The sequence below is a fragment of the Rhinopithecus roxellana genome, chromosome 4 (genome assembly GCF_007565055.1).
Source record: "Rhinopithecus roxellana isolate Shanxi Qingling chromosome 4, ASM756505v1, whole genome shotgun sequence".
In the NCBI taxonomy this organism is placed as follows: Eukaryota; Metazoa; Chordata; class Mammalia; order Primates; family Cercopithecidae; genus Rhinopithecus; species Rhinopithecus roxellana.
The window spans coordinates 121,337,656-121,363,057 of NC_044552.1; the positions used below are offsets into that span (position 1 = coordinate 121,337,656).

General features: G+C 35.4%; 1 protein-coding gene across 6 annotated transcripts in view; it reads left to right on the forward strand.

Moving 5' to 3' along the window:
* Positions 1-16,499, forward strand: part of HBS1L (HBS1 like translational GTPase) — a 93,722-nt gene extending 77,223 nt beyond the window's left edge. For all 6 annotated transcript variants that reach the window (XM_010370740.2, XM_030928683.1, XM_030928685.1 and 3 more), the window contains 5 exons: positions 1,775-1,865; positions 2,245-2,353; positions 11,729-11,829; positions 14,626-14,770; positions 15,822-16,499. In XM_010370740.2, the coding sequence (XP_010369042.2) occupies positions 1,775-1,865; positions 2,245-2,353; positions 11,729-11,829; positions 14,626-14,770; positions 15,822-15,833 (458 nt within the window). In that variant the 3' untranslated portion in view covers positions 15,834-16,499. The remainder of the gene's footprint in view (positions 1-1,774; positions 1,866-2,244; positions 2,354-11,728; positions 11,830-14,625; positions 14,771-15,821) is intronic.
* The last annotated feature ends 8,903 nt before the right edge of the window (positions 16,500-25,402 follow it).

The window sequence follows — 25,402 nt, forward strand, 5'->3', positions numbered from 1 at the left end:
ATGTAAACTCTAAAGTATTGTCTTTAATCAGTGTTTGTTGAGAAAGAAGTCTTATCAGAAGCCCCAGGGAAGAACCACCCTACTCCTTGAGAGCCAGACTTTTAACTTAACGGAGAGATTCTCAGTCCTCAATTTCTAACCTTACTGCTTTTGCTTGGTTTACTTGATTCTTGAATGCACTGTTCTGTCTAAACGTTTTTGGGTACTACTGTGGCTCTCTAACCAGTACTGTCCCAAAAGAAACACTTGACTGAATCTACTATCAACAAATAGAAATTCTAAATTACTTTTTTTACTTTATTAACATATCAAGCTCATGGAGTATGAAAAAAGGACCTCTTTTTGTAATGTTTGTCCAGTGAGAAAAGTTTTTTGATAAATGTCATATGTGAAACAGTGTAACATGATTGAGGGGAAGAAGAACCAGATAATATAATTACCTTTGGAAAATTTTATACCGTTAATTGAACTTGTAGTGTGAAACCTCTACAAATTTTTAAGCCAAAGGCAATATCTATTGTATGTAAATACCTAGCTTCTGTTTTTAATTCCATATTTCATAGCAAAATTCAGATACGGTCATTCTAAATTTACATTTTAAAATGAAATCTAGTAAGTTGATATTTAGCAAACATTCCTTAATACCATAATTGCTAACATGTTTGGGAGGAAGAATTTCTGATACTTGAAGAAAGTTATGCCTTCTTTTCTCAAGATGAATACAGATGTGCACATACATGATATTTTGCATAAAACTCTAGATTGTCTCAGAGCTCTTAAAGTTAAATCCTTGAGCTCCCTAAAAGTCAGAAACTGTCCCTGCTGCATAGGAAATGAGTATTTTCAGAAAGATATGGGTGGATTATAATTTACTAAGAACATGTCAACATGTCAATCAAGAACTATCCACAGTGGTTGGCCTACACATTCTCTTTGTCAAAAGACCTACATTCCTATGGAAAGGAACTTAATCCATAAATGGATTCCATAAAATCAGAAAATATGGGATATATTTTAAAAGCCTTTGAATAAGATAGCTGAGTATTGCCCTTGGGAACTGCTCTCCCCGACTACCTTCAGGACTATGTCTAGGTAAATAGATGTATATCTCCAGATATATAGCAACACCTAGAATCATTTTTAAATTAAATTTTCTTATCACTATTTCCTTAATATTTTTCTTTTCATATAAGCAGTCATTAGTACGCAGATCTCTCTCTGGAAAGAAGTTCTTTTGAGCCAAGAGTAGTTAAGGGGCCTGCTGAGAAGACCATTTGAAATTCTGACTGAGAGTACGTGTCCTATGGGTTACTTGGAAAACAAGGATTAATTGTTTAGGTGGTTGTCTAATTAAAAGCAAAACTCAAGAAAATACTGCTACATCTTCTCCAGTCCCATCTTTTATGTCATTATGAGTAACTTGAACTGTGTTTTGTCTGTATCCATTAATATAATAGAAATATTTGAATGGGGCCTGTTTAATGAATATACCAATTGTGTCAATTAGTTTAAAAATCTTGATTAAATAAGCAGAAGTCGACCTTTTATGGGCAAATACAAGTCACTTTATGTTTAGGGTGGTATTCTAGAAGAGTCAGTTCTAGAGGAAGTGTGTTTTCCTCAACGCTCACAGTTACACTTCTTACTCTCAATCCATTCATATTGAAAATGATGAGTAGTGACTGATGAAGCACAAATCAGCCAAACTCTGTTGGTTGTTATGGTTTGATATCGAGGTGTTTCACTGTATGCTTTGGTTCTTACTCATTTCCAGGAATCACTCTGCATGATGAACCTGTTGATTGGGCAGCAGCAGGCGATCATGTTAGTCTTACTTTGGTTGGGATGGATATCATCAAAATCAAGTGAGTGAGAAAATGAGTTTAAGCAACTGTTGTCTTCATATAGGATCTCACCTCTAAACACATATATTTTGCAATCTACTAGTTCAATTTTGAATTTCATTTGACCAAAAATAGACACCTGTGGAAATGTAAGCAAACTCACTTAATTTTAATTAATACATGTCAGCACACATACTTGGCATGTGCTTTGAGTGAAAGCGCTAATGTGTAAACATGACATAAGGTTAATAATAGTTTAAAGCCATGTTTTAGCTCAGAAGGGAATATTTAGAAAAAGTCCCTAATTGTTTTACTTTCCTTGTAAATGTTTTTGAGGTCTTTCTATTTGATGTAAATTTGTCCCCCAACTACCTTTCCTCTTTTTTTGTTGTTCTTACAGTGTTGGCTGTGTGTTTTGTGGCCCCAAAGAACCCATTAAAGCTTGCACTCGCTTCAGAGCCCGAATCCTCATCTTTAATATTGAAATTCCTATCACTAAAGGATTTCCTGTAAGTTCCCAAATGTTTTATTCCTGTTTTTATAAATTCAAAGTAATTTTATCCTAAAAGTGGTAACTTTCTTTACAAGTGGTGATACTATATTTATTTTCAGTTAACGTCTTATTACTGTAATCCAGAAAAACTTATGATTAGAAAATCATTTTAATTTTGTTTTTTATTTTGATCCTTGAGCCTGGGGGTTTTTAAAAAGGCATTGAGAAGATATTTCATAATAAATAGGATACAAAGTAATGATAATAAAATTTATCCAGGGAAAAATGATAGACACATTTTCACTGTGTTCTAAAGTTTACGTAAGTTTTTTAGGTTGAATCATTCTGGGTTTCCATTTTGTTTAATATGTCAATTTACAGTTTTCCTGATAATAAAAGTAATAGATTATTTAGAAAATTTTTGAAAACACATAAAAATATGGAAAATAAAAATGCCATATATTTGCATAACCATAAATATGTATCTTTACATGTCAGTGTGTTTTAATGTGAGCATATTATCCACCCAGTATGTGTATATACTGATATGTATTGGGTGTATTCTGGGGATCCTAGATAGACAGTAAACTTTAATTGTGCTGAAGCAACACATTCAGACCCTGCATGTTGTAAGGTTGGTTTGCCAGCGTCATTTGAACATATACATTTTATGGGAAGAGGGAGATTTTATACAATAATGTTACCTACCCTGAAAAGCTGTTACTTGTTAATAGTCTGGATTTTTTGTTTTATGTGTAATTGTTTTGAGATATTTGGGACCATACTCTTATAGTTTGGTACCTTGCTTTTGTCACATGACAGATGACCATTTTCCCATTAGACTTTTTTTTTTTTCTAATTAGCTCATATAGTACAGATTCTGCATGACAGTAAATGTTTGTCAGTGACGTTTCTACCATTTGATGCATCTTTGAAATCAAAGTAAGACTTTTTAAAGTTAATGATAGTGGTTTACAGGTTGGCAATACATTTATTTGGGTCATTTATACTGATACACTTATATTTGAAATAATCATGTACTTTATAATTCTTTGTAATTATTTCTACATTAATTTGATCATGTAAAATTATATTTTAAGGTACTATTTAGGTACTTTACTTTCATAATTATATTCCATTTCTTCCATACACTAAAAAAGAAATGAAAGCTTTAAAAAAAATTGCTATAGTTGAAGATACTTAAATATTCAGAATTCATGTATTGATCATCAAGTAACAACAAGTTAATTGTTGTGAGCGAATGGAACTCATTCATAGAAAGCAGTATGTCCTATGGGGCAAAGGAGAGGTTGATTACTGCATATTTTTACTCATGCAGTAATAATATTTGCCAAGGAGAGGTAGAGAGGTCAAGAGGTCAGTAGTGACTTTGAATAGTAATATTGTCTACCTGACTACTGTAGTTTCTTAAAAATAAGCACGAATTGCAAGTTTTTCAGTGTTGCTTTAGGAGATTCTACTGGCATGTATCAATTCAGAAATACCAGGATCAAATTTGTTTCAGAAAAAATGGTCATATTTTGTCAGTCTACTCCCTATGGGAGAAAAACTTCAAAAAAAATTTTTTTAAGCAAACAAAGGTTTCCTAAGCTATTAAAATTTTACTATTTAGGGACTAATACCATAATACTACATAAATGTATTTAAATTTCCCCTATTTTATATGGGAAACTCTATTTCAGTAGCTTTTGGGGAACAAATAATTTTTTCCTTTATTTTTTATTTATTTGTCAATTTTCTTTTTACTACTTCTTTTTTTTTTTTTTTTTTTTTTTTTTTTTTTACCAACTAGTGGTTTTTGATTACATGGATAAATTGTATAATGGTGAAATCTAAGATTTTAGTGCATCCATCACCCAAGTAGGGTACATTGTACCCAAGATGTAGTTTTTTATCCCTCACCCTCCCCCAAGCCCTACCTGCTACTGAGTCTCCAGTGTCCTCTATACTGTTCTATATGTCTTTGTGTACCCATAGCTTAGCTCCCACTTTTAAGTAAGCACATATGCTATTTGATTTTTTATTCCTGAGTTATTTCACTTAGAATAATATCCTCCAGCTCTATCCAAATTGCTACAAAACACACTATCTCTACCCTTTGTATGGCTGAGTAGTATTCCATGGTGTACACACACATTTCCTCTATCCACTCATTGGTTGATGGACACTTACGTTGGTTCCACATTCTTACAACTGTAAATTGTGCTGTGATAAACATATGCATTCAGGTATCTTTTTGATATAATGACTTATTTTCCTTTGGGTAGATACCCAGTAGTGAGAGCACTAGATCAAATGGTAGATCTACTTTTAGTTCTTTGAGAAATCTCCATACTGTTTTCTTCAGAGGCTATACCAATCTACATTCCTACCAGCCGTGCACAAGTGTTCACTTCTTCATCGCATACATGGCAACATCTATTGTTTTTTGACTTTTTAGTAATGGCCATTCTGGCTGGAGTAAGGTGGTATCCTGTTGTGGCTTTGATTTGTACTTCCTCGATGATTAATGATGTTGAGCATGTTTTCATATGTTTCTTGGCCATTTGTATGTCTTCTTTTGAGAAGTATCTGTTCATGTCATTTGCCCATTTCCTGATGTAATTGTTCATTTTTTTTTTCTTGTTGATTTGAGTCTTTTGTAGATTCTGGATACTACCTGTCAGATGCATAGTTTGCACATATTTTCTTTCATTCTGTGGGTTGTCTGTTTGCTATATTCAGGATTTCTTTGCTGTGCACTAGCTCTTTAGCTTAATTAGGTCTTATCTATTTATTTTTATTTCCATTGAATCTGCTTTTGGGGTCTTAGTCATACATTTTTTACCTAGGTCAATGTCCAGAGGAACCTCTCCCAGGTTTTCCTCCAGAATTTCCATGGTTTCAGGTCCTAGATCCAAGTCCCTCTTGAGTTGACTCTTGCATGTGGTGAGAGACAGGAATCCAGTTTTCGTTCTTCCATATGTAGCTATCCAGATTTCCCAGCACCATCCGTTGAATAGGGTATCCTCTCCCCAATTTATGTTTTTGCATGCCTTGTCAAAGATCAGTTGGTTGTTAAGTATTTGACTTTGTTTCTGAGTTCTCTATTCTGTTCCATTGGTCTGTGAATCTACCTTTATACCAGTAACATGCTATTTTGGTTATTATAGCCTGTAGTATAATTTGAAGTAAGGTAATGTGATGCCTTCAGATTTGCTTTTTTTGCTTAGGATTCCTTCGGCTAATTGGGCTCTTTTTTGGTTCCATATGAATTTTAGAATTGTTTTTTCTAATCTTGTGGAAAATGATGTTGGTATTTTGACAGGAATTGCACCAAATCTGTAGATTGCTTTGGGCAGTGTGGTCTCTTCCACGATATTGATTCTTCCATTTCATGAGCATGGGATGTATCTCTGCTCATTTGTCATCCATGATTTCTTTCAGCAGTGTTTTGTAGTTCTCCTTGTAAGAGATCTTTCACCTCCTAGGCTAAGTACATTCCTGGGTGAGTTGGTTGGTTGGTTTTGTAGCTATTGTAAAAGGGGTTAAGTTCTTGTTCTTGATTTGATTCTCAGCTTGATCGTTGTTGGTGCTACTGATTTGTGTACATTGATTTTGTAACCTGAGACTCTACTGAATTCATTTGTCAAATCTAGGTGTTGTTTGGGTGGAGTCTTTAGGGTTTTCTAGGTATGTGATTATATCATTGGCAAACAGAGATAGTTTGACTACTCTTTTCCAATTTGGATGCCCTTTATTTCTTTCTCTTGCCTGATTGCTCTGGCTAGGACTTCCAGTACTGTGTTTAATAGAAGTAGTGAGAGTGAACATCCTTGTCTTGTTTCAGTTCTTAAAGGGAATGCTTTCAGCTTTTCCCCATTTAGTATGATGTTGGCTGTGGGTTTGTCATATGTGGCTTTTATTATTTTTAGGTATGTTTCCCCTTTGCCTGGTTTATTGAAGTTTTTATCATTAAGGGATCCTGGATTTTATCTAGTGCTTTTTCCACATCTATCGAGATGATCATCTGGTCTTTTTTTGCTTTTAATTGTTTCAGTGATGAATCACATTTATTGACTTGCATATGCTGAACCATTCCTGCATCCCTGGGAGGAAACCTCCTTGATCATGGTAAAATATCTTTTGGATATGCTATTGGATTTTGTTTGCTAGTATTTTGTTAGGGATTTTTGCATCTATGTTTATCAGGGGTATTGGTCTGTAGTTTTCTTTTTTTGTTATGTCCTTTCCTGGTTTTGTTATCAGGGTGATGGTACTGGCTTTATGGAATGAGTTAGGATTCTCTCTTTCTCAATCTTTTAATAGTTTCAGTAGGATTGGTGTTATTTCTTTGAATGTCTGGTAGAATTTGGCTATGGATCCATCTGGCCCTGGGCTTTTTTGTTGTTGTTGGCAATTTTTTTATTACTGATTTATTCTCACTGCTTGATATTGGTCTGTTTAGGATTTCTTATTTCTTCCTGATTCAAGCTTGGAGGGTTGTATGTTTCCAGGATTTATCCATTTCCTCTAGATTTTCCAGTTTGTGTGCACGAACGTGTTTATAATAGTCTCAAATGATCTTATGTATTTCTGTGGTGTCGTTTATAGTGTCTCCATTTTCATTTTGAATTGAACTTATTTGAATCTTCTCTCTTCTTTATATTTTTTTAAGTGGAAATAATAGAAGAATGGATTAGACTTTGTTAATTTATATTTGATTGTGTGTGTGTATGTGTGTGTGTGTGTGTGTATATATATATATATATATATATATAAAGCATGGAATTTACCACTTTTAAGTGTACAATCAGTGGCATTAAGTACCTCCACAATGTTGTGCAGTCATCACTACTATTCATTTTTTTTTTTCTTTTTTCTTGAGATGGAGTCTCATTTTCGCGTCCAGGCTAGAGTACAGTGACACAATCTTGGCTCACTGCAACCTCTGCCTTCTGGGCTCAAGCAGTCCTCCTGCCTCAGCCTCCCATAACTGCCTCAGCCTCCTGAGTAGCTGGGACTACAGGTGTGCGCCACCACGGCTGGCTAATTTTTTGTATTTTTAATGGAGATGGGGTTTCACCTTGTTGGCCAGGCTGATCCCGAACTCCTGACCTTAGGTGATCCACCAGTTTTGGCCTACCAGAGTGCTGGGATTATAGGCGTTGAGCCATTGCGCCCAGCCAATCATCACTACTATTCAACTTTTTCAACATCCCAAACTGAAAATTTGTACCCATTAAACAGTAACTTCCCATTATTCCCTCTCGGTATCCCCTGGTAACCATTCTTCTACTTACTTTCTCTGTGAATTTGCCTGTTCTAGGTTCCTTATGTAAGGTCCTTTTGTGTCTGGCTTATTTCACTTAGCAAATTGTTTTCATGGTTTGTCCATGTTGCAGTGTGTATCAGAATTTCATCCCTTTTTAAGCCTGAATAACATTCCATTGCATGTATATACCACCTTTTAAAAATCCATTTATCTGTTGATGCACATTTGGGTTATTTCCATCTTTTGGCTGTTATGAATAATGCTGCTGTGAAAGTGGATGTACAAGTATCTATTGGGATTCATGCTTTCCATTCTTTTGGGCATATGCCTAGGAGTGGAATTGCTGGATCATATGGTAATTCTATGTTTGACTTTTTGAGGAACTGCTAAACCATTTTCCACAGGGGCTCTACCATTTTACATTCCCACCAGCAGTGCATAAGGGTTCTGTTTTCTCTACTTTCTTGTCAACACATTAAATAACAAGTTTTCTAGGAGTGGGGTGTGGGAGAGGGATTTTTAAAAATATTATGGGCAAACTAATAGTTGTTAAGTGGTGTCTTATAGTGGTTTTGATTTGCATTTCTCTAATTAGATGCTGAACATCTTTTCATGTGCTTGTTAGCCATTTGTATATCTTTGAGAAATGTCTTTTTAAATCCTTTGCACATTTTGAATTAGGTTGTGTTGTTATTAATAGAAATTCTTAATATCATCCCCTATTACATACATGATTTGCGGATATTTTCTCCTATTCTCTAGGCTGCCTTTTCATTATCTTGATAGTGTCCTTTGCTGCACGAAAGTTTTTAATTTGGTTGAAGTACAGTTTATTTTTTCCTTTGTTGCCTGTGTTTTTGGTGTATTATCCAAGAAATCATTGCCAAATCCAATGTCATAAAGCTTTTGTGCTGTGTTCTCTTCTAAGAGTTTTGTTGTTTTTGCTTTTATATTTAGGTCTTTGATACATTCTCAGTTAATTTTTGTACATATGTAAGGTAGAACTTCGTTGTTTTGCATATGGATATCCAATTTTCCCAGCACCATGAGTTGAAAAGACTGTTCTTTCCCTATTTACTGGTCCCGGTACCCTTGTTGAAAACCAATTGACTATGTATTTGTTAATATTTTTAAAATACAGGTTATCTAGATAATTAAGGAAAATAATTTATTTGGCCACCTAACAGGTTATGTAGCCCATTTCAGTTTATAAAACACTAGATAATTTGATTCTCATAACCGTACATGAAGTATAGAATCCCAGCCTTTACCTGAAACCCTTTAGGCCAATGGTTTTAGAACTCAGAAATGTTAGAACTTTAGAAAGGTAAATAATGCATAAAAGTTACACAACAGAAGGGAACAACACTCTAAAATCAAAATATTAATGTTTCTGCACCAGAACTTATTAACACTAACTGAGATAAATTAAGATCAGTACATTGCCTCACATCAAGTTTGGTTTTGCACTTAAATGGGCTTGTTACAGACAGGAAAAATCTTCAGATTTTCGGTCTTTTGGGACTTGGGAATTGCAGATAAGTGATTGTGGATCTGTATTAGTATGGTTCCCATTTATAGTTAAGGAATTGAACCCTCTGAGAGGTTGTGCTATATAAATAATAAGTGATTAAGCCAGGACTCCTTATTCGTTACCTTTACTCTGAAATCCAGTGCTTTTTTTTCCTATTACACTATGCTGCATGTTGAATTATAGATGACTTTGGTTATATGTAATCTGAATTAAAATGTTGAGATAGTGTACAGTTTGGTTATATGTAATCTGAATTAAAATGTTGAGATAGTGTACAGTCACTTCTCTCTGTTATTTTCGTGTAATAATTTGTTTGAGCTACTATTTGCAAGATACTGAGGAGATAAAAAGACATATGAGACCTAACTTCATGCTGCCACCACCCATCCTTTGTTCACCCTGATTTTACCTGGAATACACACATAGCTCACCAAGTTAGAAAGAACTTAATTAGGTTTGTGTGCTTCTGTTCTTTCAAATTTGGCCATGGAGACTGGTTCCAGTTCCTTTGTCACACCTTGGCTAAGCGAAGTGAATCCTACTTGTTTACATAAGTTGTTTGTTACAAAAGAAATGTTTCTTAGATACTTAGACTTATATTTATGTTATGTTGATACTGGTTAAGACCTGAATGCTCTGAATGCACAGAGGTGTTTCTCACCACTTTACCATGCGTTGTGGCAAGTTTTTCACCCCCAGTAGTCAGTTTTTAATTCTTTTGGAATCTTTCTAGTTCTGACTCCTCAAGTGCCATTGAAAAATAAAACCACTTTTGTCTTTTTTGGAGTAATGGAGGCTCAGCTGTGCCTTTTTGTTTTGTTTTGTTTTTTTAAATTGAATGAGTTGGTTTAGAAAGTTCCCAAAGTCTAGGATTGTGCATCAACAGCCCCTCTTGCATTTCTGTTTTCTGAATGTGCAAACTGTTTTGGCTAGGAAATTCCAGAGTAGAAGTGTCAGTGTTTCTACAAACAGCATTAAATGGTCCTTATAAACCAATGAAACTTTGATAGTTCTGATATGTCCTGGGAATTGGTCTTTCCAATACCTCCAAACTGTAGACATATTACACACTTCATGCTTATTGCACACTTATTATTTGAGCAAGGATAGTCAATCTATGTTCTGGTTTGGATTAGGGTGTATCCAAACCTTAGCTTCATCTTCATGAAGCGAAAGGTTCCATTTGTATGATTTCTATAGCCCTCCTTGTAAACTCAAGTGGGAAGAGCTTTCAATTTGTAGTTTCAACTGACATAAGCCCAAAATTCAGCTCTACATGTAGCACCATGGCCACATTAAATTGCTTAACCTTTTTTATTTTAATTTTCCTTACATATAAAACATGGAAATAATAGCTAACATATAAGACCATCAGTTAACTGAATGCTTGCCATATGCCAGGCACCACTTTAAAATAACATTATCTGATTTTCCTCATTTCAGTGATAAGGAACCAGAGGCTGGGGATTTTAGGGGTGGAAGATTGTTAAAAAAATTATGCCAGGCCAGGCACACTGGGTCATGCCTGTAATCCCAGCACTTTGAGAGGCCAAGACAGGCGGATCACCTGAGGTCAGGAGTTCGAGACCAGCCTGGCCAACATGGTGAAACCCCATCTGCACTAAAAGTACAAAAACTAGCTGGGTGTGGTGTCGTGCACCTGTAATCCCAGCTGCTGTAGGGGCTGAGGTAGGAGAATTGCCTGAACCTGGGAGGTAGAAGTTGCAGTGAGCTGAGATTGCACCACTGCACTCCCGCCTGGACAACAGAGCAAGACTCCGCTTCCAAAAAAAAAAAGAACTTGCCCCAAAGTTCACACAACTAGAGGTTATTTGAACCCAGGTCTGTCTGACTTCAGGGCCTACTCAGCTGCCACATAAATTAAATAGGACTTATAAATCGTATCATCCAATGCTTGTACCCAGTGTAGTTAAAAATGTTATTGTCCTTCCTCTTTACCTCTGTATTTATTATAATATTCTTATTCAACAATGAATACATTAATTACTGTGAATATGGTATTATCCCCCTCTCTAATTTGTATGAGACAATTCATATTCATTGAACATCTACCATGGCAGGTGCTGTGTCTGATCCTATTTAATTTTCATCATAACACTATAAAAGCCTACTTATTTTACACTTAAGAAAACTGAGGTACAGACAGATAGAAGCGAAAGAGTTGAGATTCAATCCCAGGTTCTTTCCCTACTACTACTTATAATAATAAAAATGACAACAACATTTGTTCTAAATGACGAATTATCTTACTTAATCTTTACAACAACCCTAAGATGTTGTTACCCTCCATCTGTACAGAGGAAAAAGCTGACAGGTTATGCACTGAACTAAGTTGATACAGCAGTTGGTGCAGTAGAAATTTCAAATGCCTCTCATGACTTTTTTCCCCTTAGTAAGTTAAGTAACCACCTGATTAGAGTGGTGGGACTTAGAGGAAGCAACTGGAGATCCTGAAAGACTCCAACAGTAGCACTGAACTGAAGATAATTAAGTGTAAGTGCCAAAAGAAAAGGACAGCGATACTATGCAGATTTTTAGTGTTATAATTTTTTTTGTTTTAGGTGCTGTTACACTACCAAACTGTCAGTGAACCCGCCGTTATTAAACGATTGATTAGTGTCTTAAACAAAAGCACGGGTGAAGTCACAAAGAAAAAGCCTAAGTGAGTGTTTTAATACGGAAATGATAAGCAATTTAAGCCAATTTTTTAAAGATTAACTCATTTGTGTAGTATTTCTCTTTGTGGTAAGTGAAACCCATTTTTACTTGTTCCAGAAATTATTTTTTTCAAGGACTAGATTAAAACAAACATAAAAACAAGCAAGTATTTAAGCTCTTGTTTAGATATGAATGCTAGATATAATTTCTGTTATGTGTGGTGGTGGAGGATGTGAATTATAAATAAACGTAAATATAAGCTTATATATGTATGTACATTTCAAGCCGTAGATACTGATGATGTGAAAATAAGGGCATTTCAACAAAAACCAGACCTACGTTTTAAAAAGTATGTCTAGACACTGGTTCCAAATTTCTACTGCGTGTTTAACTTTCTTGTCACCTCCTTAATAAGATCATTCCCTACGCTAAGCTAAGAAGAAAATAATCTACACACTCTGTAGTGCCTGCTCTTTTCCCATATGGAAAGTTTTTTTTTTTGTTTTGTTTTTGTGTTTTGCTCCAAGTCCACCTGGAGCCTTAAGTTGAGGTGATCAGCATCCTGTTGGGCCTGCTGATTAGCATTAATGTCCAGGCCTACGTGTGACACTTTCCCTCTGGCTAGGACAAGATTGGGATTTTTTAAGTACTTCCTCAGAAACTAAGTATGTAAATAAAAACAAAATACAAGACTAGAGATGAATGTTACAAAATAGATTTGTTGGCCAGGCACAGTGGCTGATGCCTGTAATCCTAGCACTTCGGGAGGCAGAGGCAGGTGGATCACTTGAGGTCTGGAGTTTGAGACCAGCTTGGCCAACATGGTGAAACCCCGTCTACACTAAAAATACAAAAATTAGTTGCGTTTGGTGGCTCACAACTGTAATCCCAGCTACTCAGGAGTCTGAGGCAGGAGAATCCCTTGAACCCGGTGGGTGGAGGTTGCAGTGAGCGGTGATCGCGCCACTTCACTCCAGCCTGGGCAAAAGAGTGAAACTCCATCCCCCCACCAAAAAAAAGAAAAAAAGAAAAAAAAGATTTCTTACCCTAATCCAAGTTAAGGCTAATTGCAATTTGGTTTGGCTGCTTTAGCTTTGGGGTTTCCCTTCCAACTTCTTTTCCAATGACATCCCAAGTCCCCTTTTTTCTATCCTTGGTGTTCCTCATCTTTTACACCTGTAGAAGAGGCCAAATATGGGTAGTGGGTTAATAGGCTGACTGCAAGTGGAAGAGGAAATCTTACATTGCTCTAAACCCTTGCCTGTTTCTCTGTTATGAGGAAGGGCTACTTTACCTCTCTTCTAAAGGTAGATCTTTATATTTAACCTGAGTCTTTAGCTTCTGGCATGAGTGTTTGCCATAATGCTCTGAGAAACATGATATAACTATACGACTGACATTTCTTGAGGACCACTATTTTTTAGGCTGTATTGTGAATGCTTTCACATGATGTATATTCTTAGCAGTCCTGTGAAGCATCTAGCAAGTGACACAAAGTTCAAGTGATAGAGGCAGGATTCTAACCTAGTCAATTGGTTTACATAACTTATATTCTTTTGTTCAGGAGCCAGGTTGTTTGACCCAGACAATTGATACAGAATTTTTAGTCTGAAATTGGCTCATCATATATAATCCTGAGTCTTCCCCTCCATGCTCCTGCTACAAAATCCTAGCTCAGTGATGGTAGAGTTTAACGTATATTCTCATGTTTGTGTTCTCTGTCACCTTATTTGTAGCTTTATCCTTTTATTTTGCACAACTGTTTGGCCTTTCCCTTTGATTCCTGTTCAGGTACGTTGTAGGCTCTTGATTATGCAGAATGGAATTTAATGTTTTAGAAACTAAATTAGGAACAAGCCATGTATGTATTAGATGCTCTCCTTCCTAAGGGATGAACTGAAGCCTGAAATTGTCCAAAACCGATATTTGGAATTTTTGGTGTATTTTTTTAGAACCTTCTTTTAGTCTGTCTGCCCCTGAACTAATCTTTCAAAAGGAGAGTTTATGATTTCTGTCCACTATACTTGTAGAGTACATCAAAATTAAATTAGAAAACAATTCCAAAATGTCCCTTTTTAGGTTCTGCCTGTCTGAGCAGGACCCACCCTAGAGATTTTTTGTTTACTTATTTTTATGAAACCATTTACAGTCTGATCCATGCCTGGTCTTCCTTCATATTTTACAAGTATCATATTGTGGAAAAGCTACTTATGTAATTTTTGTCCTGAATTCCTGCTAAGCAACTATTATTCCTGTGTGGGGAAACAGAGAGATTGCTTGCTTGATTGAGGGTAATCTTAGCAACAACAGATTGATTGTCCTCTTTACAGATAACTTCCTAATACACATTCCCCAAATTACAGTTTTACTAGGAAAGACATAGGGCATTATATTCCGCTTTGCAAATACTTTTTTTTATAGAAATTAGCCTTAGTATAATTTTCTTTATTAGATAATTGAACTCACTTTCTTGAGGGAATGAAAGAAAAAGCATTTCTTTCATGAGGAGGGGCCTTAAGCATTTTAGGCTATGGTGGTCCTGTAAGGGATAGAGTTATATTTGGAAGACAGGTAAAAATGAACTACCTAATGTTTCTTAAATCTAGAATTACTCCTCATTTCTTTCAACTAAAGCAGAAAGTCCAAAGACATATATTTTTATTCAAAAAATATTTTTCTTGTTTTTGAAAGACACAGTTGATATGTTGGTTAAATGTGAAATATTTGTTTTTCAGGTTGTCATTATTATGTCTATTCACGTCTATCATATATTCATTTGTTCTTTTTTTTGTCTGAATAGGTTTTTGACTAAAGGCCAGAATGCATTGGTAGAGCTGCAGACACAAAGACCAATAGCTCTTGAGCTATATAAAGACTTTAAAGAGCTGGGGAGGTTCATGCTACGTTATGGTGGTTCTACAATAGCTGCTGGTGTTGTCACTGAGGTATTTTATTTTAAAGTGACTCATTATATATCCATAGTTATGATGCCTTTTCTTTTTTACCTTTTAGGAATGAAAAGAAAGCTTTGAGGGAATGAAAGAAGAAGCATTGATGAGGAGAGGCCTTATGCATTTTAGGTTGTAGTGGTCCTTTAAGGGATAGAGTTATATTTGGAAGATTGGTAAAATCTTCAATGAGATTTTGTGGCTTAAAGGAAACACAGTTATGCTATTAGAATAAGAAATTAGAATTTATAGTAAATTCTAATTGCTGGAGCAAATAGCCAGAAACGAACCAGAAAATTTCAGTGATTTAATTTCTTCTACATTATCATAATTAATATGAATCTTATGAATATTGTATTTTAAAGGGTACTTCATTACTCCACATGATTTTCTGCCTAAAACTAGTTTATTTAATTGGATATAACATATGCTTTAAATTGCATCAAAAGTGAGTTACACATATCATGAAAGGTCTTTCTTTTAAGTTGCTAAAGTACCAAGAAACTCTATATACATCATTTAAGTAAAATGCATATGGAAGGCGGTGTGGGGTAGAGGTGAAGAAAACAGCTTTCAGAGTTACACTGCCCATTTGTGTTCTTGCTCCACCAACTTTTAGCAGCATAAATGCATTTCTCCTTCAATTTACCTCCTTCAGTATAAAAATAGGATAATAGAATCTACCTCCTAGAGTTGTTGTAAAATGAAATGATAACGTGCAACGAACTCGGCACAGCAGTTGGCACATACGAAACATCCAATATGGTAGCTGATGTCATCATTGTCATCAACATCACATTTAATCTATCAAGACATTCTTTCTGAAAGAGCATTCTAAAAATAAGATAGAGTTGTTTGTGGAGAATAATGGAGAGAGTATAGTAAATTGCAGAAATAGCATGACTAGAAAAGGAAGAAAGTTGCAGAACAAAGAAAAAGATTTTCTCTTGATATAATAATTCTTTCACTGTAATTTTCCCATTGTTGTTCTTATAATGTGATTGATTAAATGATAGCAAATGTCTTTTTTTTTTTTTTGCTTTAACAGATAAAAGAATGATGGGTCAGAATTTCTGCCGTGTTTCCGGATACAGTGAAATAGCTAACCTCTGTTTCAAAGAATCCAGTCATTAAGTCAAAGGAACAATGTGCAATTGGTATTTTTTTTAGATGAGAGGAAAAATTAAAGCTAAAATTAGCTGCAAAGAAGTATTAATAATCACCTCTGCAAAAATTATAAGTTCCCAACTGGCAAAGAAAGGCTCATGTTAAAAACAACTTTCCCTTTGAAATGTTAGTAAATGGATTTACTTCGCTGAGATTTATGGCAAGTGTCAAAAATAGTATCCGAAGATACTGAATCATCATGAAATGAACTCTACTTCTGGCCAAAGCACAATGTATTTGCAGTTTTCTCTTTTGATTCAATTATACTTCACATGTTTTAAGGAAAAGTAACTTAATTGGGTTTTTCAGGCAGTTGATATTTGACCTAAGCTTTTTTGTTTGTTTGTTTGTTTGTTTTCCTCCAGTTAACGCTAAGAAAAGATTTGGGGAAGGTTATAATAAAGGTATTTTGTGGTGACCATAAGAATGTCCCTCCCCAAACAAGTAAACTTGTGAAAGTTTAATTTGGAATTAGTGGAAGCTGTTCCTTTGAAAGCCAAGATATTATTTAAGTTGTAAAGCCACCTAATAAAATGCCTTAGTTTGAGCATAATACAAACTGTGTTTTGTTCTTCAGACATTTATGAGATTCTCTAGACATTTATGAGATTCTCTGTCACTAACACTAAATATGATTTAGGGGTTTTGTGGGATCTTTTTCACCTAAGAGTTTCCTAGCTCTGTCACACGAATTATTTTTTATCCTAATGGCAGATCTAATTTCATCTCATCCTTTTTTTTAACCATAACTTGCTTTTCCTCTTCTCACTTTTAGAATTACACCTGTGATGGCCCTGTCTTTATTTTGCTTACCTTATAAATTATAAGTACCCTGTGAGTAAGTAAGAGTCATATTTTTCTTTACGGTTTCAACAACAAACCCCAAAGTTTACTTATTTAAAAACAGGTATTCGTTGAGGTGCCTCCTGGATGCAAGGAGCTTTAGAGTAGATTTTGACCTCAGCTGAACCTGGAACTCTGATCTAACAGACTATTTATGATAAGCCTTTTTTTTTTTTTTTTTTTTTAAAGAAAGCAGTGTGATTTGTATATCGATGGCTTAACATATACAACAGCATTTCTTTTCCCCGCCCCTTTTCATGAACCTGACATTTTGAACATAAGCAATAACATCCATATGGTAAAGTAGGCAGATTATACATGTGCTGCTTAGTGGATGATTACCAAGTGAATGCACTTGGTGTATTTCTTTACCAAAATACATGTGTAGTTGTCACTTCAGAGTAAGTTCACTGAGTTAAGAAACTTTTATTTATATATTAATATTAATCAGGAATTTAACAGATACATGTGACAGCAATTTAACTTCAAGTGACTTAAGCAGCAAAGAAAAATTTTTGAATGACATAACTGAGAAAATTAGAGGTAGCTCTAGCTTTGATTCAGTTTAGATTGAGCAGCTCACCCAATGTTAGCAAGGACTCATCTCCACTCTGCCTTCCTTAGTGCTGGTTTTGCCCTCAAACTCTATACAGAACTCTTAGCTGGGCACGGTGGCTCACACCTGAAATCAAAACACTTTGGGAGGCTGGGTCGGGAGGATAGCTTGAGCCCAGGAGTTTGAGACCAGCTGAGGCAATATAGTGAGACCTTGTCTCTACAGAAAATATTTAAAAACAGATTAGCTGGGTGTGGTGCCACATGCCTGTAGTCCCAGCTACTCAGCAGGCTGGGGTGGGAAGATCACTTGAGCCCAGGAGGTCAAAGCTGCAGTGAGCCATGATCGCATCACTACAGTCCAGCCTGGGCAGCAGAGCAAGACCTTGTCTTCAACAAATAAAAAACCTCTCCTGTAATGCCAGGTTCTTGACAGGATGTGTTAATTCCACACTTACATCCTCAGATCTTCCATCCAGGGCAAAGACAGACTAAAAGAGCATACATTTTCCAGAAATCCTAGAAACATCTCATCATTGACTATGATTGAATTTTATTTATTAATACTTCCCTAGGATATATCCTGTGTTTGAGTGTGAAGTAAGTATCACACAAAGCATATAGCTAACAGTTGTGGGAGGGTTGGAAATTCAGGGTGCTGTTAGGAAGGGGAAATGGATTGGGGTTTAAGGTAGGGGGAGTAAAAACAAGAAACCATCCACTCTGTATATTATATAAGACCATGATCGAATTAAGAATTTTAGTTTACAATTTAGCATAAACAAATAGTAGTAGAAATGAATGCATTTATTCATTCCTTCTTCAATAGTGTTTAAGTATAATTTTTTTTTTTTGCATTTTATTGATGATTGATTGTGGTTGAAGGGAGTGGTGATATTATTTTGAGGATTCACTGTGTGAGAACACTGTTGGCAGTGGAAGACTTGAGTTAATTAAGTGACAAAGACGTAGAGCCGGCACGCCCAAGCTTGTTTATGCTCTGATTTCCTCACCCTGTTACTTTCATCCATAATTTATAGTACATCCATTTTGTGTCATTTTGCTTCAGGTATTTCTTGTCCTGACTCTTTTTTTTTATGATTTTACTGTTTCTTCACACTAATGGCCTTGTCCTCTGACTTTGACTCTTTGTGAGATTCTACTGAGCAGTTAACCTCTAGGATAATGTGGCTTGAACACATTATAGAACCGTGTTTGGACTTGTTAGTAGTATTCACACATTCATGACATTTGAGCCTCTCTACTGTGAGAAATGTTTTAGAGACCAGTTTCTGGGCATAGCTGTTTTTCTCCTGTGAGTATGGAAATCAATACTTTTAACTGTTGTTAAAATGCAATCATAGTGACTTCAGAAAATTTGGAAAATACAGAGAAGAATAAAATTAACCCACAGTTCTATCACCTAAAGGTAACTGCTGCCAGTGTGTTCATGTATTTCTTTTGTGTCTCTCCAATGCATTTTTTTACATAGTTGTGAGCGTTAGCCAAGTTATTTTCATTTTATTATGTAATCAATATTTTTCAATAGAAGTATTAGAGGTATTTTTTATTGATATAAAAATAACAATTACAGATCCTGATATGCAGAAATTAATCAAAATTATACAGTTTCCAAAAAATCAAGACAAGTAGGCCCAATACATACTACTTAATCGTCTTCTAATTTCCCTCTAAAATATTTATAGAAATATGTAAGAGAAAAACATTCATCCTTTCCTTATCTAATTATGAGCCTGCCATATTCCAGGCACGAGAGAAAGCTGTCTGGCTTGAGTCTTAATAGGGCTGATAGTCCAACCAGGGGACAGGGTATCAGAGAGAGATAATTTGAAACTTTAAGATTGGGGGGCAGGTGATGGTAGAAAATTCTGCAGCAAACATTTGTTGATGCTCATCATTTGTTGATGTCATCAAAGATCACCAGGGCATAATTGTAATCAAAATTAGTTTTATTGATGCTTGCTGCAGCAAGAGAGACTGCACACCACTGGGGTCTATACATGCTTCTCAGTGGGAAGGTGTAAGGAGGGGCTTGCTAAGAATTTGAGCACATGTAGCTAATTTTAAGGAGGGCTGAAGTGAGCATGGGTTTCTTCTGGATTGAGTGAGTGCTGTCAGAAAGTGAGAGTGATTTTGCAATTGGGTATCTTAATTTTGTGTTGTGGATGGGAGGAAAGGAAAGAAGCAACAGTCATCCATGTTAGCCACAAGAAGAGGTTGGCTATTTATGGTTTGCACAGTGACTTTGTTTTTGTCTGTGCTCAGGCATGATTACAGTATCTCATTTTATCCGGATTACGGTGACCTCATCTGATGTTAGAGATTTGAGAATTGTTAAATGTTCAGCAGGAGAATGCCACCACCTAGTGTGAGTGCTAGGTCAGAAGCTGCTTTTTCACACTGAAACCATTTAAGTATGTACAAGTAAGTTAATAGTATAAATGTAGATGTAAAATACAATGCAAAACAAAATAATGAAGTAAGTGAATTAAATTATTGCGCCAAATATGGGGATATGAAATAGGGCAAGAAAAGCATTAAATTACTTATCGTCCATAAAGGGACTACATTATTTTGTTATTCTGATAATCCCATAAAACAAAGTTTTAAGCATGTTTACAGTAACCACGAGTGGAATTAGTGAAACTATTCCTATCAATGCAAAAAAAAAAAAAAAAAAAAAAAAAAAAAAAAAAGCAAAGAAACTAAGTCTGTACAGCAAAAGATGGAAAGGAAACAAGAAAATTAAATGAAGACAAAGGTTGTGATCATTACAATAAATGAAAATAGGTTTTTATCTTTAAAATGTAGACTCAAACTGCAAAGCTAATGATATGCCATCTACAAAATATTCCTATTTTATAAATAAAACCATAGATTTAAAGAAGAAAGGGCACAGATGTACTGGGGAGACAAAAATAACTGTGACCTGTTGGATGTCACATGTGCCAAGCAATTTTCATATACTCACTAACATGACATATCTATAATTATATGAGGTAGGTATTATTAACCTCAGTTGACAGATAAGAAGACTAAAGCCCAGAGGGATTACTAAAAACTAGTAAATAAATTATGGAACCATGATTTGAATTTAGATTTAAGTCTGACTGAGGCATGTTCAAAGATACTACACTGCCTCTCCAGAAATCAGGAGTAGCAATATTAACACTGGACTAAGAATTTAAAGCAAGTAAAAAGAAAATTAAGGTAAGAGAATTTCATATTAATAGCAAGTATAATGCACAATAAAGCTGTACCAAATGACATACAAATGCATAATGAAATTTAGAAATTAAAAATTAAAGGACATAATTACAATTATTGAAGAATTCTCATAGCTCTGCCTTATAGATAATATAAACAAACAAGGTCATAGAGGACTTAAACAGCAAAGCAGAAAAAATGAACATATGTAAAAAGAGAATATACTGTTACAAGTTTCCTTCAAGAATTGGATAATGAGCAGTGATAACACTGCTCTTGAAGAGTTACGTTATAAAGTGAACTCAGTGGATCAGACTATAGATATGGGAGTTATCTTTTAGGTTTGGAATCATTTAAATGGACTACAGATATTGGAATTACTGGTTACAGAATATAAAATAGCTGGCTAAAATATTTAAATATTTAATATTTCCTTATAAGAGGTGAGTAAATAAGAGACTATAAAATGACCATATGTGTTTTAAAATCAAACATAATGTTTAAGTGTGAAATATATAATTGAAACTAAAAACTATTTAGATTAAACAGATTAGATACAGCCAAAGAAAGAATTAGTAGCTGGAAGCATAGATCAGAGAATTTACCCACAATAAGATAAAGATATAGTAAGTTCATGTGGAATGGAGACTAGAATGAGAAGGTATATATTATATAAAATTAAAGTTTTGGAAAGTGAGAATACAGAGAATGGATGTACAATATCAAAAAATATAGCTGTAAAATTTTCCAGAATTGATGGAAGACATGAATTCACAAAGAGAAGCAATACAACGTATTTCAAGGATGGTAAATAAAAAGAAATCCACTTTTAAGTACATTTTAGTGAAACTGCGGAATACTGAAGACAAAGATTCTAAAATTGGTCATAGAGAAAAGTCAAATCTACAAAGGAACAGGAATTAACAACAAAATGGAAAACAAGAATAGCAAGGTATCTGCAAAGAGTTAAAGAAGGTCTGTGCCATTCATAAGAGGGCTTAGTTATCCATGGAATCTTGAGAAAGGTTCACAGCAACAAATGCTATTCATTCAAAGCTCTATCTCTCAGTCTGTTCCAACTGCTATAGCAAAATACCGTAAATTACCCAGGTAATTTATAATAACAGCCATTTATGTCTTAACATTCTAGAGGCTGGGAAGTCTAAGATCAAGACACCAACAGATGTGGTGTCTGGTGAGGGCTCTCTGCTTCAAACATGACATCTCTTGCTGTGTCCTCACATGGCAGAAGGGACAAACCGTGTTCGCATGAGGCAGAAGAGCTGAAGGGACAAACTTGCTCCCTCAAGTGCTTTTATAAGGACACTAATCTCATGCATGAGGATGGAGCCCTCATGGCCCAATCTTGTATTTAAAAAGCCTCAATCTTAATACTGTTATATTGGGAATTAAATTTCATCATGAATTTTGCAAGGACGTAAATATTCAAATGATTGCACGCTGTCCAGAAAGGAAAGACTCCCTGGCTCCCTTGGCCAGGCCAGGCCCAATTAGGAGATAAATACATAACTCTGAGCTAGATTCAAATACTGTTGAATTTTGATTTGTCTAATGTCTCTTCTGGTTCCTTGTTGTTCCTTTAACTTTTACTGAGCTGCATAAGTTCTGCTGAAGGTAAGAATAAATGTGCTGAAGTTTGATTATTTGGCAATTCAAGTGGTTTAATTAGAGGAAGGGAATGTGCCAGGAATGAGGACACAAGAATCTGGGGGTTTTCTGATATACTTCTCATAGTATATAAACAAATTGGAATTTGGGTGTTAAATATTAACCTCTTGAGTTTAGTTAAATGAGCCTATTCTCAGTATATTGACAAATTCAGATCCCAGAGCCTACAAGCCAGGTATCGAACCATGGTAATTTCAGTGAAATACTGTTGATGCCCCAGAGAGCCTCCTGTATGACAGCATACTGACATTTTCATCTGAGGAGTTTTACCTGTGGCCAGACTTATTTCCTTAAACACCTTCTAAAATGTTCATTTACAAAAATTGAATGTATTCAATTTAGTGATGAAGAAAACCCCAGGTTATCAAAAGCATAATATTCAAAAGTTCTATATATTAAAATGAGTTTTTAGAAGTACTTTAGTCATGGGACGTATAAAAGACACTCTTCTAAATAACCTAATGAAGAAAATTTAAGATTATTTTCAAAAATAAAAGTGAGACTACTTATTAAAGCTTCAGATAGCTTTATACTGATGATGGTTTTCTCTTTGTTTTGGCTGCCAGGAGTCTGACAGCCAAATTTGAGGCCCCAAACTGTACGGGATCTTAGGCATTTTGTAAACTACCCGTATCCCTGGCTTTATCTTGTTTGTGAGCACCTCTTTTTCATTCTTCCTAATATTTTCTCCACCCCCAACCTATTATAATGTATGTGTTTTTATTTCTGTAAGTCATCTCAAATCATTTGTGGAATACAAAGTAATAGAAATAAATCAGCAAAGTAAAAATTTTTTAAAATGTGTATAACACATATACCTATGTATTACATGTGTATACAACAAATGTATTTTACATATATGCATGTGTATATGTGTATATATTTGTATGTAATGGAAAGAAAGCAGTATATCCTTAAATATTTTTTACTATAGGCCTATGGGAAAACTAACTTAAGAAACATTTAACTAAAAAACCTAGAAAAGAAACAGAATGACTGTCCTTAGGAAATATACCCATGGGTCCATACCAATATGAATAAATGATTGAATAAATAAAAGGAGATTGAATAAATAAGAAAGGGGAAATGAAGAGACAAATCTCCCTTGTAAAAGCATTTCAAATAATTTATGTAGATACTTCACCTTCACGGAGTTAGAACTTAACACTCCACTCCTCATGTGTGGGGCCGAGCCTAGTGACTTCTTTCCAAAGAGTACGGTATGGAAAAAGCAGTGAAAAGAATTTTATAATGGAAAAACCTGACAAGTACTTCTTCAGCCAGGTGATCAAGGTTAACATCAAGAGTGATGTCATGTTGATAATACATACCGATACATATGTATGTATAATAATGTGAAGATGGCACTTTCTCTCTTTGTTCTTCCTCCTAAAAACTCACAACACCTCTCTAATCAAGATAAAAACATCAGGCAAATTTTAATAGAGGAGCATCCTACAGAATTCTTGGCCAGTACTCATTAAAACTGTGAAGGTCATAAAACATAAGAAAAATCTGAGAAACTCATTGCCATGAGGACGTAAGGAGACATAAACAAGTGTAATGTGGTGTCATGAGTGGGATCCTGTACCAAAGACATTAGGTAAAAGCTAAGGAAATATCAGTAAATTATGGATTTTAGTTAAGAATGTATCACTACTGATTCCGTAATTATGGCAAATATATTATTCTAGTATAAGATGTTCGTATTGGGGGGGAACTGGCTGCAGTATTTCTATAAATATAAAACTGTTCTAAGTAATACAGTCTTTACATTTTTATTATATAGTATTTAATACAAGCAAAAGAACATTTGTAATTAATATATAGATTAAAACAATTAATTAAAACGATTAGAACATTAGCAATAAGTGCCATTGAAGCTATCCTAATCTATCACAGCCTTTCCCCAGCCCTGACATTTCCCTTTCAAAAAAATTTTTTTATGTGGTATGAATAATATGTTCATGATATGAGGTAAGAATCCACTTCCTTTTCTGTTATGAATATTTTGGAAAATATTTCAAATAAATGAAAAGTTCCAAGTCCAATAGAAACAATTTTTTCCCTAAACCATGTTGCCACATGATGTCCCATCACTACTGAATTGAATATCTGTTTCCTACAAGTATTCTCCAGAGGTTGGGTGCAGTGGCTGACACCTATAATCCCAGCACTTTGGGAGGCCAAGACCAGGAGAATACTTGAGCCAGGAGTTCAAGACCAGCCTGGGCAACATAGTGAGACCCCATCTCTACAAAAAATAATAAAAAAATAGCCAGTCATGGTAGTGCATGCCTGTAATTCCAGCTACTCGGGAGGCTGGGGTGGGAGGATTGCCTGATACCAGGAGGTGGAGGCTGTAGTGAGCCATGTTCATGCCACTGCATTCCAGCCTGGGTGACAGAGTGAGACTATATCATCTATCTGTCTGTCTGTCTATCTATATCTATATATGTATGTATGTATCTATCTATCTCTATCTTCTGCACAACCACAATAATAATCATCAAAATTGAGAAATTAATATGTGTGGACCACAGCTATTCAACTAGCCTCTATTAACATTTCACCAATTGAAACAAAAATGTCTCAAACCCCACTTTGTTCCTGATGTAGGGAGGGCAAGGCTATTCTCTGACTTGTCTTGGAACCCTGCTATCTAGGGGTTAGGGAAATCCCACACTCAGCCCCCACTCCCACCACCGTAGTTCTTCAGTAGATTGAGAATTGTTGAGAACATGACCTTAACTTTTCTGGCTCAGCATCCAGCACAGGGTCTCACTGTCGCCCAGGCTGGAGTGCAGTGAGCAATGATTGTGCCACTGCACGATCACGGTTCACAGCAACCTTGACCGCCTGGAGCTCAAGTGATCCACCTCAGCCTCCCAAGTAGCTCGAACTACAAACATGCACCACCACACCCGGCTAATATTTTTCTATTTTTTTTGTAGAGATGGGGGTCTCACTTTGTTGCCTGGGCTGGTCTCAAACTCCTGGGCTCAAGTGATCCTTCCACCTCGGTCCTCCCAAAGTCCTGGGATTATAGACGTGAGCCACCATGCCCGGCATTGAAGATACAGAGTCTTTTTCTGAAAGATCCCTGTTTGTGTTGCCCCTGAATCCCACATGCCATAGAGAAATTTT